This window comes from Cicer arietinum, chromosome 3 (genome assembly GCF_000331145.2).
Source record: "Cicer arietinum cultivar CDC Frontier isolate Library 1 chromosome 3, Cicar.CDCFrontier_v2.0, whole genome shotgun sequence".
Taxonomy (NCBI): Eukaryota; Viridiplantae; Streptophyta; class Magnoliopsida; order Fabales; family Fabaceae; genus Cicer; species Cicer arietinum.
In genome coordinates this window covers 45251886-45269572 of record NC_021162.2, presented here as the reverse complement: position 1 = coordinate 45269572, position 17687 = coordinate 45251886, and the positions used below count along the sequence as shown (strand labels likewise).

Sequence of the window (17687 nt, the reverse complement as noted above, 5' to 3'; positions counted from 1 at the left end):
ATAAATGGTCTGTTGTCCTATCGACCAATAAAATAAGTGATGATAACAATAATGATGAAGATGTTGGTAATGATCTTTTATTTGCAACATCACAACAACCACATGAAATTGATTCAACTGATGATGGTTTATATCTTAGAGATGATCATGATGAGGGAATTTGGATTAATCCATCGTTTCGTATTGTAAATGGACAAACAAATGTGAATGTCACCAGGAAAAGAAGAAGGGCATCTTAATGTATATATATGTTTAATTGTTTTATATAAGCTATGCATGTAATCTGAACTGTGTTATTGTAAATATGCATGTAATCTGAATTGAGTGTTTTATACTAAGTTCTGATTAATTTATTTTCTGATTAATTTATTTTCTGCTTATATTTAGCTTGATTTGAGTGTTTTATACCAAGTTCATGTAACAATGAGTGTTTTATATTTAGCTTGATTTACATGAACTGAACTGAATATAAATTAGTAATTTACATGAACTGAACTGAACTGAATAGAGAGATTCTCTTTTGCTCAGTGCATATATATATATAGATTCTTCAGAATACTCATTTCTAATAATTCATCATCTCCTAAAGTATTGTGATAAAGACAATGATAACAATATTTTTAATCCAATAAACAATGATAAAAATGTTTTTAATGTCATCCCAACCCAAATAAACCAAACACAAAAATAAAATAAAGAGACATTTTACAGCGCTTATCTTAAAAAGCGCTGTAAAAGATCCTTTTAAAAATAAAATAATGAGTGTTTTATACCTTTTACAGCGCTTTTCACACAAAGCGCTGTAAACGACTCTTTTGAAAGTGAGTAAAAAAGACATTTTACAGCGCTTATTTGACAAAGCGCTGTAAAAAAGCTTTAAAAATAATATTCATCAGACACCTAATTTCTTCAAACACCTTGTACGCATCATGGGAATCCAAAAAACATCAGACACAAACCCATTTCTTCAAACACCTTGTACGCATCATGGGAATCCAAAAAACATCAGACACAAACCCATTTCTTCAAACACCTTGTACGCATCATGGGAATCCCCAAAAACACCAGACACAAACCCATTTTTCGCAACATGGCAATGATCCTGAATACCAATTAAGTTTCGATTTAAGAAGGAAAGAGAATGTAAAGAGATAAAAAGGGTGTTGAGGTGGAGATTGAATTGTGAAAGAGTAAGCTTTGATGTTTGTGAAGAAGATGCATAAAAGGAGAAGAGTTTGGTGAAGAGGAAGGGATTTTTGTGGTGACCAGTTACTACTATGTGGGTTTTGCATGCATGTTGAGCTTGTTTAAAAAATAACATAACATAACAAAACACAAAAACAATAAGGCCTTTTACAGCGCTTATTTGGAAAAAGCGCTGTAAAAGAGCCTTTTAAAATTAACATAAAGAGACATTTTAGAGCGCTTATGTGGAAAAGCGCTGTAAAAGGCTTTAAAAAACATTCATATAACATAATAACACACGGAGGTCTTTTACAGCGCTTATTTGGGAAAAGCGCTGTAAAAGAGCCTCTTAAAATTAACATAAAGAGACATTTTAGAGCGCTTATGTGTAAAAGCGCTGTAAAAGGCATTCAAATAACATAATAACACACGGAGGTCTTTTACAGCGCTTATTTGAAAAAAGCGCTGTAAAAGAGCCTTTTAAAAATTTAACTAAAGAAGCCTTTTAGAGCGCTTATGTGTGAAAGCGCTGTAAAAGGCATTCATATAACATAATAACACACGGAGGTCTTTTACAGCGCTTATTTGAAAAAAGCGCTGTAAAAGAGCCTTTTAAAAATTTAACTAAAGAAGCCTTTTAGAGCGCTTATGTGTGAAAGCGCTGTAAAAGGCATTCATATAACATAATAACACACGGAGGTCTTTTACAGCGCTTATTTGAAAAAAGCGCTGTAAAAGGCATTCAAATAACATAATAACACACGGAGGTCTTTTACAGCGCTTATTTGAAAAAAGCGCTGTAAAAGGCATTCAAATAACATAATAACACACGGAGGTCTTTTACAGCGCTTATTTGAAAAAAGCGCTGTAAAAGAGCCTTTTAAAAATTTAACTAAAGAAGCCTTTTAGAGCGCTTTACAAAATAAGCGCTGTAAAAGGCTTATAAAAAGCGCTGTAAAAGTGTTACGTATATATAACAGTTACCTCTTCAGTTTCCTCTTCATTACGTAACCTTCATCTCAACCTTCATTTCTTCTCTTCTTTTGCAAACCCTATCATCCCGTCCTTTACGAACCTTATTTCCACGATCATCTCCTTCATTTCGAACCTTATTTCCATCCAAGATCATCTCTCCCATTTCACACAATATATTTTCATTGAAATACGTAACCCTCATTACGTATTTCTTCAAACCGTATTTCTGTGAACCATATTTCTGTGAACTTTCTGCAAACCCTCTTTTCTTTGCATTTCGTCTTTCTTCGAACCATCATTATTCAGGTATTGATGTTATTAAATTTTTGTAATCATTAGAATGCATGTTGAGCTTTTTTAAGATATACTGATACATGTTGAGTTTGTTTATAATAATGCATGATCCATGTTGAGCTTGTTGATGTTATACTAAAGTGCATGTTGAACTTGTTGTAGTTAAATGGATACAAACAAAGATTTAGAAGTTCAAAATGAAGAAGTTGGCACCTCTAAGACTTACGAAAAAGAAGTCAAACGTGGTGCAACTATCATGCAAAGGGTGATTAAAGCACGGAGCAGTGGCATTAAATTTGAGGTATACTATATATACTCTGTTTGCTGTGTGTTTTTTTATCTTTTTTTAGGGTTTAGGGCATGTACTTACTATATGAGTTTATTAGGTTGGCTGGAACGAGAGTGGTCAGCACTGATTGTCTGTAATATGTTCTGTTCTACTGATTGTGAAGTGATTTTGGATCAAAAATAATTTTGGATACAAAGATAAAAGACAACGCTTTTTAAAAAAAGTGCCATAAAAAGCTAAAAAGCACTTTTCATTTCAAATAATTAATTTACAGCGTTTAAAAAAAAAAAACACACATTTTACAACGCTTTTTTTAAAAAGCGCTGTAAAATGTTGTTCTAAAGCGCTTTAATGGTGCACCTTTTACAGCGCTTTCGTGAGAAAGCGCTGTAAAATGTACAAGAAAAGCGCTGTAAAATGCAGACCCATAATATGAAATTATGGGTGGGCATTTTACAGCGCTTTTTTGAGAAAGCGCTGTAATATGCACACCCATAACTCATATAATGGGGTGCATATTACAGCGCTTTTTGTGAAGAAGCGCTGTAAAATGTGCATAACAAGCGCGCGTTGTATTTACATGTTTTATAGCGCTTTTTTAAAAGCGCTGTTGTATCATTTACAGCGCTCGTTTCCACAGCGCTTATTTTTTTGAAAAAGCGCTGTAAATGGCTTAAAAAAAGCGCTGTAATATGCGTTTTTTCGCGTAGTGATTGTAGCTAATGTGGCTGTTTATTTATTTATTTTGGAGAACAACAAATGAAAAGTTTATGCTAAATAACTTTACTGTGAGTTTCTAGATTTATAAAGTTTATGCTAAATACTTGTAGATTTATTTGCCCAGCCTTTGCTTTGTATGTAACTCCCACCTGTCATAATCATATGGGTTTATCAAATGTTTCTTAGGAAAGTCGTCAATAGGATTGTATTGTTACAGTGGTTATGATATATTAACTATTTTCGTTGTTGATGTATTCATATATATCAATATTCTTACCTTATTTATTGAGGATAGAAAGAGAAAATGCAATATTTTTATACTTTAAACAATTCTTAATAGCCAACGTATCCTAATTTTCTAGTTGAAGTTTAATTTTTGGAGATACTATGACACGCTCAGACCAAATTCATGCCTGATGCATGTAGATTAGTGTAGATTCTATCAAAGTAATAATGATTGTTGGATTGACACTTTACCAGCTATTGAGGGTTGGAATTGGTAAATGTGTTGTTTTGATGTGATTTTGTGTTGATTTTACTTCATCTAGAGTGCTGATTCATTTATTTCTGTTAACAGATCTCTTTGGACAATATTAAAAGTGGACGCTTGCACACTTTGATGACCAATGCATTCAGTCATGTACAATTGAACTGTGCGTAACAATATTTCTTCTGTTTTTTTTTTTTAACAATTCTTTTGTTCTGGAAGGGTTCTTTGGAGAGACCAGGTTAGGCAGCGCTGACTACTTATTAATATCTCTCTATGGCCGAGAAAAATGGGAAATCTATAGCCGTATCTGTATATGAGGTTGATCATCAGGACATGCTGCCGAGTTTCTGAATTTATACATTACTGCAGATTCTGCCGACAAAAGGCTCCACCCAAAGAGTTGATAACACAAGCAAAAAGACATCAACACTGCTCAAAAGAATTTGATACTTAGAATTCAAGATTGATTATAGGAATTTTGTAAAGTAGAGATAGGATATATTTGATATTGAATTCAACACCGCTTGTTCTATTGTAAAGTATTTCTTTTTCGCTATAAATTTGTAGCTATTTTTAAATATAATGAATTGAGTATCTTTGTTTCACTATATTTTTCTTGTCAAATTCATTAAATGATTCATAAAAAGCAAAATAGATTTGCACAAAAACACAATAATGCAACAATGATATTATGTGAATATTAAAGCAAAATTATGCAGGATACACAATATAAAGCAAAATAGATATGGAGCATATGTGTTACATCTTCCAATTCTTTACGCAACATATCACTATGAACTAAATGCTTACAAGTCTAAATTCATCAATCGATAAGTATGGTACCAAAAAATAGTAAATACTAACATAGTAACATCATTAATATACCAAAAGTATTGCTTAGTGGCAGTCACTCCCAATCAGTATAATGTTGGAATGTTTGTCTCATCAAGGGGTGCCTACATAATAATAAAAACTAATTAACATTATAATAGATTTAAAAGAAAGTATTCTCCATTTTAAAACACAAATAAAATTACCATCAACAATGTTGTGAAACTGAACTGATCCTTTTGTGTTTGTGGGAGCTTATAAGTTGGAGGTGCTGAACAAGATACTTTGTCGAGCATGTGACTTTCTCCAAGTTTATCCTAAAATGATTTTCTAAATTAAAACCAATCATAATGCATGTAAAATTCAAAAATTGATCCATATATTAACTTATATACCTGAGCTTTTTTCCTTCTAGATGAAGCTTTTTTCTTTTCAATAAAACTCTAAGGACGCTTATGCATGTGTCTCTTTAAGTTAGGTCGTTTCTTTAATCTCGTTGATTGCATAACATTATTACTCACAAAATTTGGGTTCTCATTAATTTCATTGTCTATGACTTGTAAGCGAAATTCCTTTATTTTCTTACACATGACATCTACATGGTTATCAACAATCTGAAGGAGTTCTTCACAACGCGATGCCTCGGCCACCACTCTAATAAATTTAGAGACAACTTGTCTAAACTTCCGTGTTCGAGATAACTTTGGATCTCCTACAACCTCTTTTCCCCTAAAATCTTGCACAAAGCCACAACGAGCTTCTCTTGTCCACCTTCTTAAAATATACTTCTCAGGAATGACCTTTATATCATTTGCTTCAAACACTTTCAATGCATATGAACAAAGTATGCAAAATGTCTCAAACTTTCGACAACTACAAGTAATAGAGGTTGAAGCACGATCGAATGACACTCTCCAAAACCCTTCATCTTTAACCATAGTTATGACATATTCACATAAAGAGTGAGACTCGTTTCTCTCTAATATCGATAAAGCTAAGAACAACTTAAACTCGTTTTGAAACAACTCAAATACAACGTGCATGTACACTTTTCCCATTTGTATCAATATTGGTGACAACTTGTATCTTAACCTCGCAAGCTTATGTGAGGACTCATACTCATAACTCAACTCGTTGCTTCTCTTCTCCTCAACAACTCGTTCAAAGTGCTTGAAGAATTGTATAATATCCACATTGGGTTTCATACCAGATTTGAAGTGAGCATTCAAGCTTTCATTGAGTTGGGTACTTCGCATGCCAGGAGTGAACGCTTCCTTCATGTAACAAGCAACCCATTTTTTTTTTAATAGCATAAACTGATTTGATCCAATTACTTTCATGAACATCATATTGATTGATCAAGTTTGTCCAAGCAGTCTCAAAATCTGCTTCAACGTCAATATCATACATGCATTTCTTGAAATCTCTTAAAAGATAACTTCCTCCCTTCATCAAGTTCCCAAGGTGTTTAATTCCATTTTGCAACAAGTGCCATGTGCATAAACCATGGTGAGTTTCAGGCATGACTTCAGCCAGTGCCCTGGCCATTGCTTGATCTTGATCAGTGAAAACAGTTTTTGGTTTTTTATGGTTGTGTGCTTGTAAGAATGTATCAAACAACCACTTAAATGACTCAATTGTCTCATCATTCAATAGTGTTGCACCGAAAATGATCGAACTCCTATAGTGGTTGAAACCGAAAAACAAAGCAAGCGGTCTATTAGCATGATTGGTACAATATGTAGTGTCCAATGACACAACGTCACCAAAATACCTGTAATCCAACACCATATTTGCATCACACCAAAACACATTTGTGATTTATTCTTCTATGTCCATTTGGCATGCGTGAAAAAAAGATGGATTTTCCAACAATTGTCGTAGAAAATATTGTGAAAGACAACGAACATCTCTGTACATCATACTTTGTCTTCTTGCACTGAGGTAATTTTTCACATCCAACCGTGTAAATCCAAGTTTTGCTCTATTTCCTGCATGTGTGCTCATAAGTTGAAATGTTTACTTTTGCCTTAATCCAGAATCATCAGCCAAATCAATCTCATATGCTTGGACTTCAGTTATCTTCCTATGTGATGCAAGCATGTTTGTTGTCTCTGGAAGTTGTAGAGGATGGTTATGATCCTCTACAAATTCATGGATGACAAAATTTCCATTTTTGCATACAAGTGAAATTCTTGCTTTACAACCCGTTCTAGTCTCGACTCTATGGATGTTAACAAAAACATATCTCTTATCTATCTTCCGTACCCCTTCCTTGGAACAAACAAACCTACAAGATGATATAGTGTCGCCTTTATTCTTGTTCGCATAACGTTTTCTAACTCCAAAACCAGCATGGGCACTGCATGTAAGCCAAAATTGATAAGCCACATCTATATTATCAAATTTCATACCAACCTGTGGCTTCCAATCAACATTTGAAGATGATATATTTGATCAAACTTTCCAAATGAAGTAACCTAAACATTTAATAAAATAATTAAATGAAAGAAAAAGTATGGAATAATGAATGAACCATGTATTGTTTTGTTTTTTAGTTAAAAAAATGTGTTGCTCTGTTTTGCAAGTATCACAACTTGAAAGTAAAAAAACAAGTATAACAAAAATAGCTCTACAAAAATAATTTGGCATAACTAATAACATTCTACTCTATTATTATAACAAAATTAATACAACCAAGATAAACATAATAACTTCCAACTCTTTTATCCAGTAATTAGAAGAAAAAAAATTAATCATATTTGTGGAAAAAAAATTTAATGGAGTTCTTTTATTACCCGAATATGACAATGTAGAAAGTAGATTGATAACAAATTGTAGTGCACGAGACAATAGTGGCGCGCGACAGTGGTCAGCGGTGGTGGTCAGTGGACAGAGGTGTGGGGGATGACGACGAGGTCACACGGTGGAGTACCTTTTCCCCTACGTGACACGTGGTTGTGCCTTGATTATAAAACGTGACTGTGTTGAGTTTGAGGAAGAAAGAAAAAATGTGAGATGAGAAAAATGCAACAGGAAAATGCCATGGAAATGAAGGGTTCGAAGAGTTCTAAGTGAACTTGAGGAAGAAAGAGTCGAAATACTGAGATTTGGAGAACTAAGTCCCCTATGTTGAGTATGTGAGGCTTTAATTTCTTGATGTATTTGATTGTTATTCTTTGCATGATGATGGCATTGTTGAGGGCTGCAATGCTCATGTCCTCGTCTAACATGTCAAGCTCTTCCCTTACTTTTGTTTTTATTTTCAGTCTTACTCAAGGAATGGGAGGTTCTCCAACTAAGTTTTCCAATTTCGACTAGGATTATAGCTTTGATCCTATCAGTAAGCTGGAAATGAATTTTGCATGTGGTTGAGTGCGGTGTTGTTTGGTAATCCCAAATAACATGCGGTAGCTCTTCGACCCAATTTACTTAGGCTTCATCCGATCTTCTTCTCAACCCTTGTATTATCACCTTGTTAGCCTCTTTGGCTTGTCTGTTGGATTGAGGGTGTTCCACATGAGTGAAATGTTGAGTAATCACGAGTTCAGTGATTAAGGTTTGAAAAGATTTATTTGTGAACTATGTTTCGTTGTTAGTGGTGACTACCTCGTGTATTGTGAAGTTCGTCAAAATATTCTTCTTTGAGAAATGGAGTGTGTATCTAGAAGTGATCTTAACTAAATGTTCAAACTTATATCCAATTGGTGAAGTAGTCGACTTCCACCACTAAATATTTCCCTTGTCCAATAGCTAATGAGAATGGTCCAAGAATGTCAATTCCCTGCCAAGCTAAAGGACAAGACGAATTCAACGTGTGGAGTTATGTTAAGGGAGCTTGATGAATGTCGGCATGTTGCGTGTCTTTCTTCATTGTCAGTCACATGTATCCGACCCTCAGACATTTATTTTCCAATGCATTTCCACCTATATGTTGGCCATAAAATCCCCCATGGACCTCTCTTATTACATAAGTTTCTTCTTTATTGCCTAACATTTTAGATTGGTGCAAAAAATCTGAGTTTTTATAGTTGTCCTTATATTATGGTAAATGTGCAAGCCCTTCTTATAATTTGAGAATTTCGGTCATCTTGGAGGATCCCACTCAGGATGTAATCTGTTATTTGAATCATGCAACTAGTAATGGGTGTTTGGATTGCTAGTACATTGGGGCCAAGTTCGACGCTTTGTCTGTTTCAGGTTTCTTGAATCACTGTTTTGTTTCCTTCGGGAACTCGCATACTCACAAACTTAGATAGGACGTCGGCCCTGGTGTTTTCTTCCTTTGGAATGTGCTCTATCTCTTCTGTGTCAAACATGTTGTCTTTGGCTTAATAATCCACTTTTATGTAAGATGCTTCCAATTGATAATTCATTTTCACTTTCACATTTTGAGCACCCATTTCTTACCCTAGATTAAATCCTAGAAAATAAGCATCATTCAACACTTGGTTGTTGGAGGTGGGGAATGAGAGTTTTAAGGATATCTCTACCATGATCCCAACATTATTTACCAATAATAGAATTGCTCCACTTCCCTGAGAGTTTGAAGAGCCATCAATATACATTGTCCATTCTTTAGTAGTTTCTTTGTTTGACATTTTCATCCCCACAATGAAATCGGCCAACGTATGAGCTTTAAGCGCTTTCCTTGATTCAAAGGTAATATCGAATTTGGATAGCTCTATCGACCATTTGGTCATCCTTCCGATGATGTTGGGTCGAAACAAAATCTGCTTGATAGGTAAATGCATCATTTCTATAATTGGTTGGGTGAGGAAATATTGCCTTTAATCTGCATGCTGCAACTATTAATTCCAATGTCACCTTTTAAATTTTCTGATAATGGGTCTCTGTTCCTTGTAAAAACTTACTAACAAAGTATATCGATTGTTGCTCTTTGTCAGTTTCTTTATTTAGCACGACGCTTACTGCCTCAGTACTAATGGATAGATAGATGAATATATTTTATGTTGAATTTGGACAAGCTAGTACGAGTGGTTGTGAAAGTGTAGTCTGTAACTTTTCTAAAGCAGCCTCACATTCTAGTGTCCACTTGAATTCAATATCTTTTTTTATCAACTTGTAGAAAGGTAATGCGTGTTGGGTGGATCTTGCAATAAAATTAGACAATGTTGCTAACATTTCGTTGAGCTTTTGCCTGTCTTTCTTTGTGTATGGGTGGCATTTAAGCTACTTCATTTCACTAGTTGGGGTTCTCCTAAACTCCTTTTTCAGTGAGGTAAATCCCAATAATTTCTCTAGATTAAGCCTCTTTTTATACTTTTTTACTTCGGTGAAAACTTCTTTTAAATGAGTAACATGGTCAGGCTTTTCTTTAAATTTGACTATCATGTCATCCATACACATTTGTAACATCTTTCCAATTTGATTCTAAAAAATTTTGTTGGTCGTTCTTTGATAAGTCATAGCTTTATTTTTAATCTTGAAGAGCATAACATTGTAGTTGTAATTTTCAGAATTTACCATAAACGTTGTTTTTTTTTTCTTCCTATGTGGTGGATGCATAGGGATTTGATTGTAACCTGAATATGCATCCATAAATGTTAAAAGTTTGAAATCAGAAGAGTTATCTACCAACTTGTCTATATTTGGGAGAGGGTAAGCATCCTTAGGGCATGATTTGTTGAGACCAATATAATCAATACATTGACGCCACTTATTATTGCTATTTTTGACAAGTACATGAATGGAGAGCCAAGTTGTATACTTGGTCTCGGTTTCAAAGTTAGCTCTCAATAAATCATCAACTTCCTTCTTGGTAGTTTTGGCTTTCTTTGGCGACTTTGTGAGGTGGTGTTGTGCAACCTAATGGTACTTCAGATCAATAGAAAGTTTATGACAAGTAACCTCAAAGTTAATTTTTAGCATCTCGCCAGTAGTCCATGCAAATAAATCTATATTTTCCTTCAAGCAAGTGATGAAATCTATTTTTACTTGTGGCAAAGGTCGGCTCCTATATTCACAACTCTTTTTCCGACTTATCTCTCATCTATAATTCTTCGAAGGAACCGTCCAAATTTGGTCGTATTTATCCTTTTTTATTGAGTCAACTTCTCTAAATATCATCTCGTTGTCCATCCTAGCATCAATATTTTCATTAGTACGTTGATGGTTGAAACATTCCTTTCTGGTACTACAATCTTGTTTCATTTGTGTCGATCTTTGAATTCTTTAGTGAATCTAAGAAGCATTGCTTTGATGCTTCAAGATCGGCCTTTATGGTTCAACCTTTTTCATTGGTAGCATGATATCCTAGTTTTAGCTGGACAATAGATGAAACTGCTCCTAATGTTCCTAAACAAGGCCTTCCATGATCGGATTGTAGACAAATTTGTAGTCTACAACTAGAGACTGAGTTTTATGGTTTTTGTATGAGCTTTATCGTGAATAATCTTAAGAACATTATATTGCATGAGCTTCCTTGACAAAATGTGGAGAGGAATTTGATAATTTACGACTCTCTTAAGTAGGTCATCGTCATAGAATGATATCTGCGGACGTCTCTTTTTCCTCAATCCCATGAATTTTTATTGGTTACATGATGAAATCATCTCATTTAGCTTTCTCTTAAAGGATTTCGAGCTACCTTGTTCAACATTTGGAAATCCTCTTAATATGACGTTTACTTCGGCAAAAATAAACCATTGCTTGTACAATTGCTCTATCATTCTGGCTATGATTGGAATCTCCTCCCAACTATAATATATTATTATGTAGACGACCATGACTTCAAGAATGTTTTCCCACTAGTTGTAAGTGTTTTCCAAGACAAACATTATTATGGGGACCTCCTTGTATTTGTCGTCCTCAACAATAGCTTTACCCTTCCCTTCACTTGGAGTCACGTCAGGTTTGGTAGACGGTCTGGGCGACCTTGTCCTTGTCGCTCGCCCTTGACCATATCCCTTGTTTTTGTTGGTGTACTTTGTTAATTTTTCTTTTTGTATCAAGCTCTTAATAGCAAATTTGAATTGGACACACTCTTAGGTTGTGAGTTAGTGGCCTTTGTGAAACCTATAGTATTTCCTATTACTGGTCTAGGATTTTTCCCTGATCAATAGTGGGAACTTAATGTTATTGTCTTTAAATTCAACGTCGAAGCATTCTTTTAGGATGCCTTACCGCGTATTGGTAAGAGGGGGTGTAGTTCTTGTACTGAGGAATAGGATCCCACTTTTCTCCTTTTTTCTCCCTTTCTCTCTTGAGTCGTCCTTCCTTCTTTCTTTTTGGAATGTTCTCATGTTTTCCAGAATCAAATATGGCTTCATTGACATTCAAATGTTTTTCATATTGAATGTAATCCTTTAGCCTTTCCAGTAGGTTGTTAAAACTTCAGGGTGTTTTAAGCGTAATGTTTTTTCCGAAGTTGCTCTAACGACTCAGTCCTTGCCTTAGGAGGTAGATTTTGGTCAGATCGTTCGCATCCCTAACGTGCACAACTTCCATTGTGAATCTTCCGATGTAAGTTTGCAAATGTTCCTCTTTCTCTTATCAGATTGATCCCAAAGTTTTGACCGATTTTGATTGTTTACAAGATGCGGAACAATGAGCTGTAAATTTCCTGCACAATTCTACCCACGAATGTATGAATCTTGATTTCAAGTTTTCAAACGAATGCGTTGCTTATTTTTTAAGAGTGGGGACAAATAGCTTGCATTTCACTAAAACCCTTAGCATTACGAAATAGCTTGCATTTCACTAAAACCCTTAGGGATTGGGTAGTCATTGATTTTGTTCGAGAAAGCATTATAGTGGCGCCGCTCATTGTTGAAGTTGGACGTGTTCGAGGAACTTTCATGGTAGCTATGTTTTTGGTGGCTCAAGTAGCGACTTTGGCGCGATGAATGAATTTTTTTTCCTTTTCTAGGGGAGGTTGCCCTTTCAGCTCTTACTACGATGGTGAGACGGAGTCCCTTCCCTTGGTGGTTTTTTAATATACAATACTACTTATGGACAACGGTGGGACGACCGATGTCGAGCAGTTGACACTGCACTTTCGTGAAGTATTTCCCCTTCGAATGCCTTGGGCACGAAGGTTGAGGTTTCTTGAATAACCAGAAATCAGGTTTTGTAAATATTAAAATAAAGATAAAAAATTTGTAGATACTAAAAATAGAATAATTTTTTAATAAAAATTAAAAACAAAACATTTTTATCAAATTATTTAACTCATAAAAATATAGCACTTATTATTGAATTAAAAAGAAAAAAAATAAGGTGACTAGCTAGAAAGGAAAAAGCTTCCGAATAGCAATGAAAGGACTAGTGCCTATACAATTAGAGTTTTATCGAACTAAGTATAATGTTTTTTGGTATACAATAATATTAATATAATTACTTTGTCAAATGGTGTTATTATTTTTGAATTGTTACATATGAACAAAAACCGCTTATTTATAATGCAATATAAGAAACACGATTATTTACCTGACGATATAAGCATGTGCACATAGCACAATATGTCTTGTATATCTAGTAAAAAAACAAAGTCTTGTATCTCAAATTCAAACATCTCATTTGTCTTGTACTTTGCGAGACCCGAAATTCCCTCCCTTGATCGTTAAGCATATCTTAATTGCCGTCTGAAATATTTTAATTAACTTTGTGTATATTTTATTTATTTTTTACTCAAACTTGTTTTTACTAACAACATAAGCCTAAGTCAAAAAAATAAGAGCCTACTCACCACATCTCTATAAATACCACACTATCCATAACTATATTCCCCAAACCATAGGGTACTAATTAATTTATATTTAAATCTCAGTGGTGTTGTGATAAAATGACTTATACACTTGGACGTGCATTCTCTCATATTCTCATCCTTATAGGTTCACTCTTAATATTTCTAGTGACCCCTTCCTCTTGTTTCAATCCAAGGAAGCTTGTTAATGTTTCTTCATACTCCTCATCTGATTCAGATTGGTCACCTTCAATGGCCACTTGGTATGGACCTCCCAACGGTGATGGAAGTGAAGGTATATATTAATTTGAATATTAATTTCATGTAGTATTAATTTCCATGGTAAGGATTGTCTAATATAGACTAGCTTCAAACGTCACCCACTATTCTTAATAAAATATATATTTTTTTTTTACTCACTATAAAATATATTATAAACATCACTCACACTATTTTTTATGTCTAAGGGTCCACCTTAGATATGAGAGGTTTATATTACACAGACCCATCAAATAAAACCTTACTACTTAAATTATTGTGGAAAAAGTTGAATGACTATAATTATGTATAGGTGGTGCTTGTGGATATGGAAATGCTGTTGGGCAACCACCATTCTCTTCAATGATATCCGCCGGAAGCCCTCTCATCTATGACTCGGGTAAAGGCTGTGGTTCATGCTATGAGGTGCTAACAATTACTACCTTCATCTCTAATATGACTCCAATATAACTCTCAAGACTAAATTACGAAAAATAAAATAATGTATTGTAAATTAAATTTGTTCACAATTTTGAAGTATTTTATTAGTTTTAGCTTTGCAGAGAGAGAGAGAGAGAATTTGCTTATATTTTTATGGTAATATTTATTAAATATTTTAGAAAAAAGATGTATAATAATTAGAAGTATATTAAAAAATAAATAATTAATGTCTTTGAAAAATTAAAATGAATTTCATTAAAAGAGATAAGGAATTTTTTATTTATAAGTTCTTATATTTAACATATGTTTACTTTAGAGACATCCGTTATAATACATTGTATTAACATATAATGTGTTACATTTTTATTAATGGTAGTAACAGTATTGCCTTAATAATATAGTTATATATACTGCACAAGAGTTGAGTCAAAAAATAACATTCTACGCATGAGTTCTAAAATTACCACAATCCCTCTCTCTTTTTAAATATTATTATACAAAAGTCTTAGTTTTATTTGTTGTTTTTAAAGTTAACTAGTATCAACTTATTTCGTTACAAATATCTCTCATTATTTATTGTATAGAGAGAAATAAATTGGTTGTGATATTAAATAGTTAAAAATATATATATTATAAGCAAAAAATAAATAATTTTATCAAAAATAGAAAAATTTAATTATTTATTTAGTATGTGTAAATAATCATAAAATGACAATTAAAAGAACCTATGTAATATTAATTAATGCAAATTTGAATTTTATTTTGTTCAAATTCAGGTGAAGTGCACAGGAAATTATGCCTGCTCTGGAAATCCTGTAAATGTAGTTATCACTGATGAGTGTGGTGGCTGTGGCTCAGATGCCCAATATCATTTTGATATGAGTGGTAGTGCTTTTGGTTCCATGGCAATTTCAGGTCAAGATGAAGAGCTACGAAACGCTGGGAAAATAGTCATTGAACATAGAAGGTGGGTTCTAAGCAATATTTCTAATTAATTCTACTATGTTGTCAAGTAAATGCTATTCCTTTGAGAGAAAAATTCTTTAATTTTGAAATTAAAGATATTGAAATATTTTAAAAAATTTGACAATTCAAATGTTTTAATTAAACTCATTTAATTTATAATTTTTTTTGTTCGATTACGGTAATTAAAATTTTACGTTTTTAAATTTTTATATGTTTGGATAAAGTAACTAAATAAAAATTTATGTTGAGTTGGGATATTTTTATGAATTTCACAAGTTGAGGTAAAAGTACATATAGCAAACAAAAGTGATCCAAATTTCTTTTAAGATATAGCCAAGTTTAAAATTTTGAAATGTTTATGACCAATCTACAAACATTGAAAAACACAAATGTTTATGACCTTATAAAATTCTCCCATGTAAACATATTAAGAAAGTTTTCAACTTATTTGACTTTTAATCTATGGATTTTTGACCGATGTGGTTTTTACGTTTTTTATCCATATTTTAACATATTATTTACATTATTGCAATTATTAAAATGCAAGAGATTTTTTTTTTTATGTAGAGTAGAATGCAACTACCCTGGTATGTCATTAGCTTTCAATGTGGACTCTGGATCCAACCAAGAATATTTTGCTACCATGATTAAATATGAGAATGGGGATGGTGATCTTGACAAAGTTGAAATCCAGGAAGGAATTGACTCATCCTCTTGGGATACAATGCAACAATCATGGGGTGCTGTTTGGAAATTTGATAAAGGGTCACCACTTAGAGCACCATTTTCTATTAGGCTAACCACACTTAAGTCTGGGAAGACAGTTGTGGCAAAGAATGTGATCCCTGCAGGTTGGAAGCCTGGTCACACTTATAGATCAATTGTGAATTTCTAAGCCTAAATGTTTGTTTATTTGGATTATTAGCGTATAGCGCAATATGTGCTACTCAATCAAGTCATCTTAAGTGGACTTTGGATTGTCTTCTTTTAATCAATTAAGAATGGAAAAATGTTACCTACCGTGTTAATTATATCAAATTATTAATTTCTAAGTAGAACTAATAAACAAGTTAGATACTCTACAACGAAAATATTATTAGCTATTCAGATGATGAATATTTAAATCGAATACAATTAATAAATAAAAAGTGAACTTCTATATAGAAATAAGCAAAACAAAAAGCGGGATGCTACTTTATCAATTGAGAATGATCCTCTTACTAGAGAATGAAATAGTATGATTTATAACTCCTTGGACGATATATTGCACAACAAAGGAAATTGAAATCAGCTCAAAATTTACTAAATTATGAGTGTTTAAGGATTTGTGAGATAAACCTTACGAATTCAAGAGCATGCAAATTTTCAAAGTTAAAATACACTTAAATAGCTGGATTAACTGATTAGGTAGTACGTAACTAAAAGATAAGATGCATAGTTGGCTACACAAGACTAGGAAAAACTATATTATTTCTTAGTTTTGGCCAGATATTAATCGTGAAAAAAGGGAATTTAATCAACTAATCGGGTAAAAACATGATTTTCTGAAACAAGGTTGTACGTTAATTGATTAATCCACTTAAACTAATCAAGTAATCCCTTTCTTAATCCATTAATACTATTTATTGATTGATTAATTATTTTTAAAAGTAATTTACTATGTCTAGTTATTCAATATCACAACTCCGAGTGTTACATAGCACCAGAAAATTGTATATTTTTCTCTAATGGATTAGGAGATGTTGCTAATCGATTAGTTTTTAAAAAATAACAATTTTTCTCATGATTTTGGTAATAAAATTCACATTATATATTTTATGTTTCACCTAACTATATAAATAGTCTTCACTTCATAAATTTGTAGGCTCTCATATTGATAAGTTCAAGGGTCAAGGAAACCTTTAAACATGCATTAGTTGGTCAATCCTAAATTGATTTCAATTCTGTTTGGTTCCATGTGACCTATAATTCAAGGAGTCTCAAGCTATATTACTTTCCCACGGATAAAAAATATTCTCAATCGGTACATTGACACTTACCCATCTTGTTTCTATTGTAATTCTTAATTAGAAACTTTAGTTCTATTAATTTTTTTATATTATATTAGATTGTTCGAATGTTAAGCCGCAAGAAATCACCCTTTTCTATGAAATTGAGTTTTTAATATGTGAATCTTCGATCAAAGTAAGAAGGGGGATTTTGACTTTTCATATAATGAATAAATTGAGTAGGTTTATTAAATAGGGATGTTTCATGATTCTTAGGTCTATATCAACTGTTTGATTTGCTTAGAATCATGGGAACAGTAAAAGTAATGAGTTATTTGTTGTCCTTTTTAGACCATCGCTTATGATGTCTCATCTATTTATTAAATATATGAAAATCGATAACGATATGTTGGACGTTAATGATTTAATTGATATGATTTATAACATAATTGTTGTTATGGTATGTGCTGTAATACTTCGTGATATATATATATATATATATATATATATATATATATATATATATATAAAGGAATAAATAAA

General features: G+C 32.9%; 1 protein-coding gene and 1 pseudogene across 1 annotated transcript; one reads left to right on the top strand and one right to left on the bottom strand.

The window, feature by feature from the left end:
• Nucleotides 1-5187: 5187 nt before the first annotated feature.
• Nucleotides 5188-9541, bottom strand: LOC105851348 (protein FAR1-RELATED SEQUENCE 5-like; annotated as a pseudogene).
• A 4016-nt stretch (nucleotides 9542-13557) lies between these two features.
• Nucleotides 13558-16160, top strand: LOC101500741 (putative expansin-B2). The gene is made up of 4 exons (XM_004516231.4): nucleotides 13558-13786; nucleotides 14063-14175; nucleotides 14967-15157; nucleotides 15724-16160. Exons 1-4 carry the CDS (start codon nucleotides 13591-13593, stop codon nucleotides 16049-16051), a joined length of 828 nt encoding a protein of 275 aa, XP_004516288.1. The 5' UTR covers nucleotides 13558-13590; the 3' UTR covers nucleotides 16052-16160.
• The last annotated feature ends 1527 nt before the right edge of the window (nucleotides 16161-17687 follow it).

Excerpts from the sequence above, each read along its gene's own strand:
- LOC101500741 (XM_004516231.4), top strand. The coding sequence starts at position 13,591 with ATGACTTATACACTTGGACGTGCATTCTCTCATATTCTCATCCTTATA. Across the intron at positions 13,787-14,062 it reads CAACGGTGATGGAAGTGAAG|GTGGTGCTTGTGGATATGGA; the intron begins GTATATATTAAT and ends AATTATGTATAG. Across the intron at positions 14,176-14,966 it reads GCTGTGGTTCATGCTATGAG|GTGAAGTGCACAGGAAATTA; the intron begins GTGCTAACAATT and ends GTTCAAATTCAG.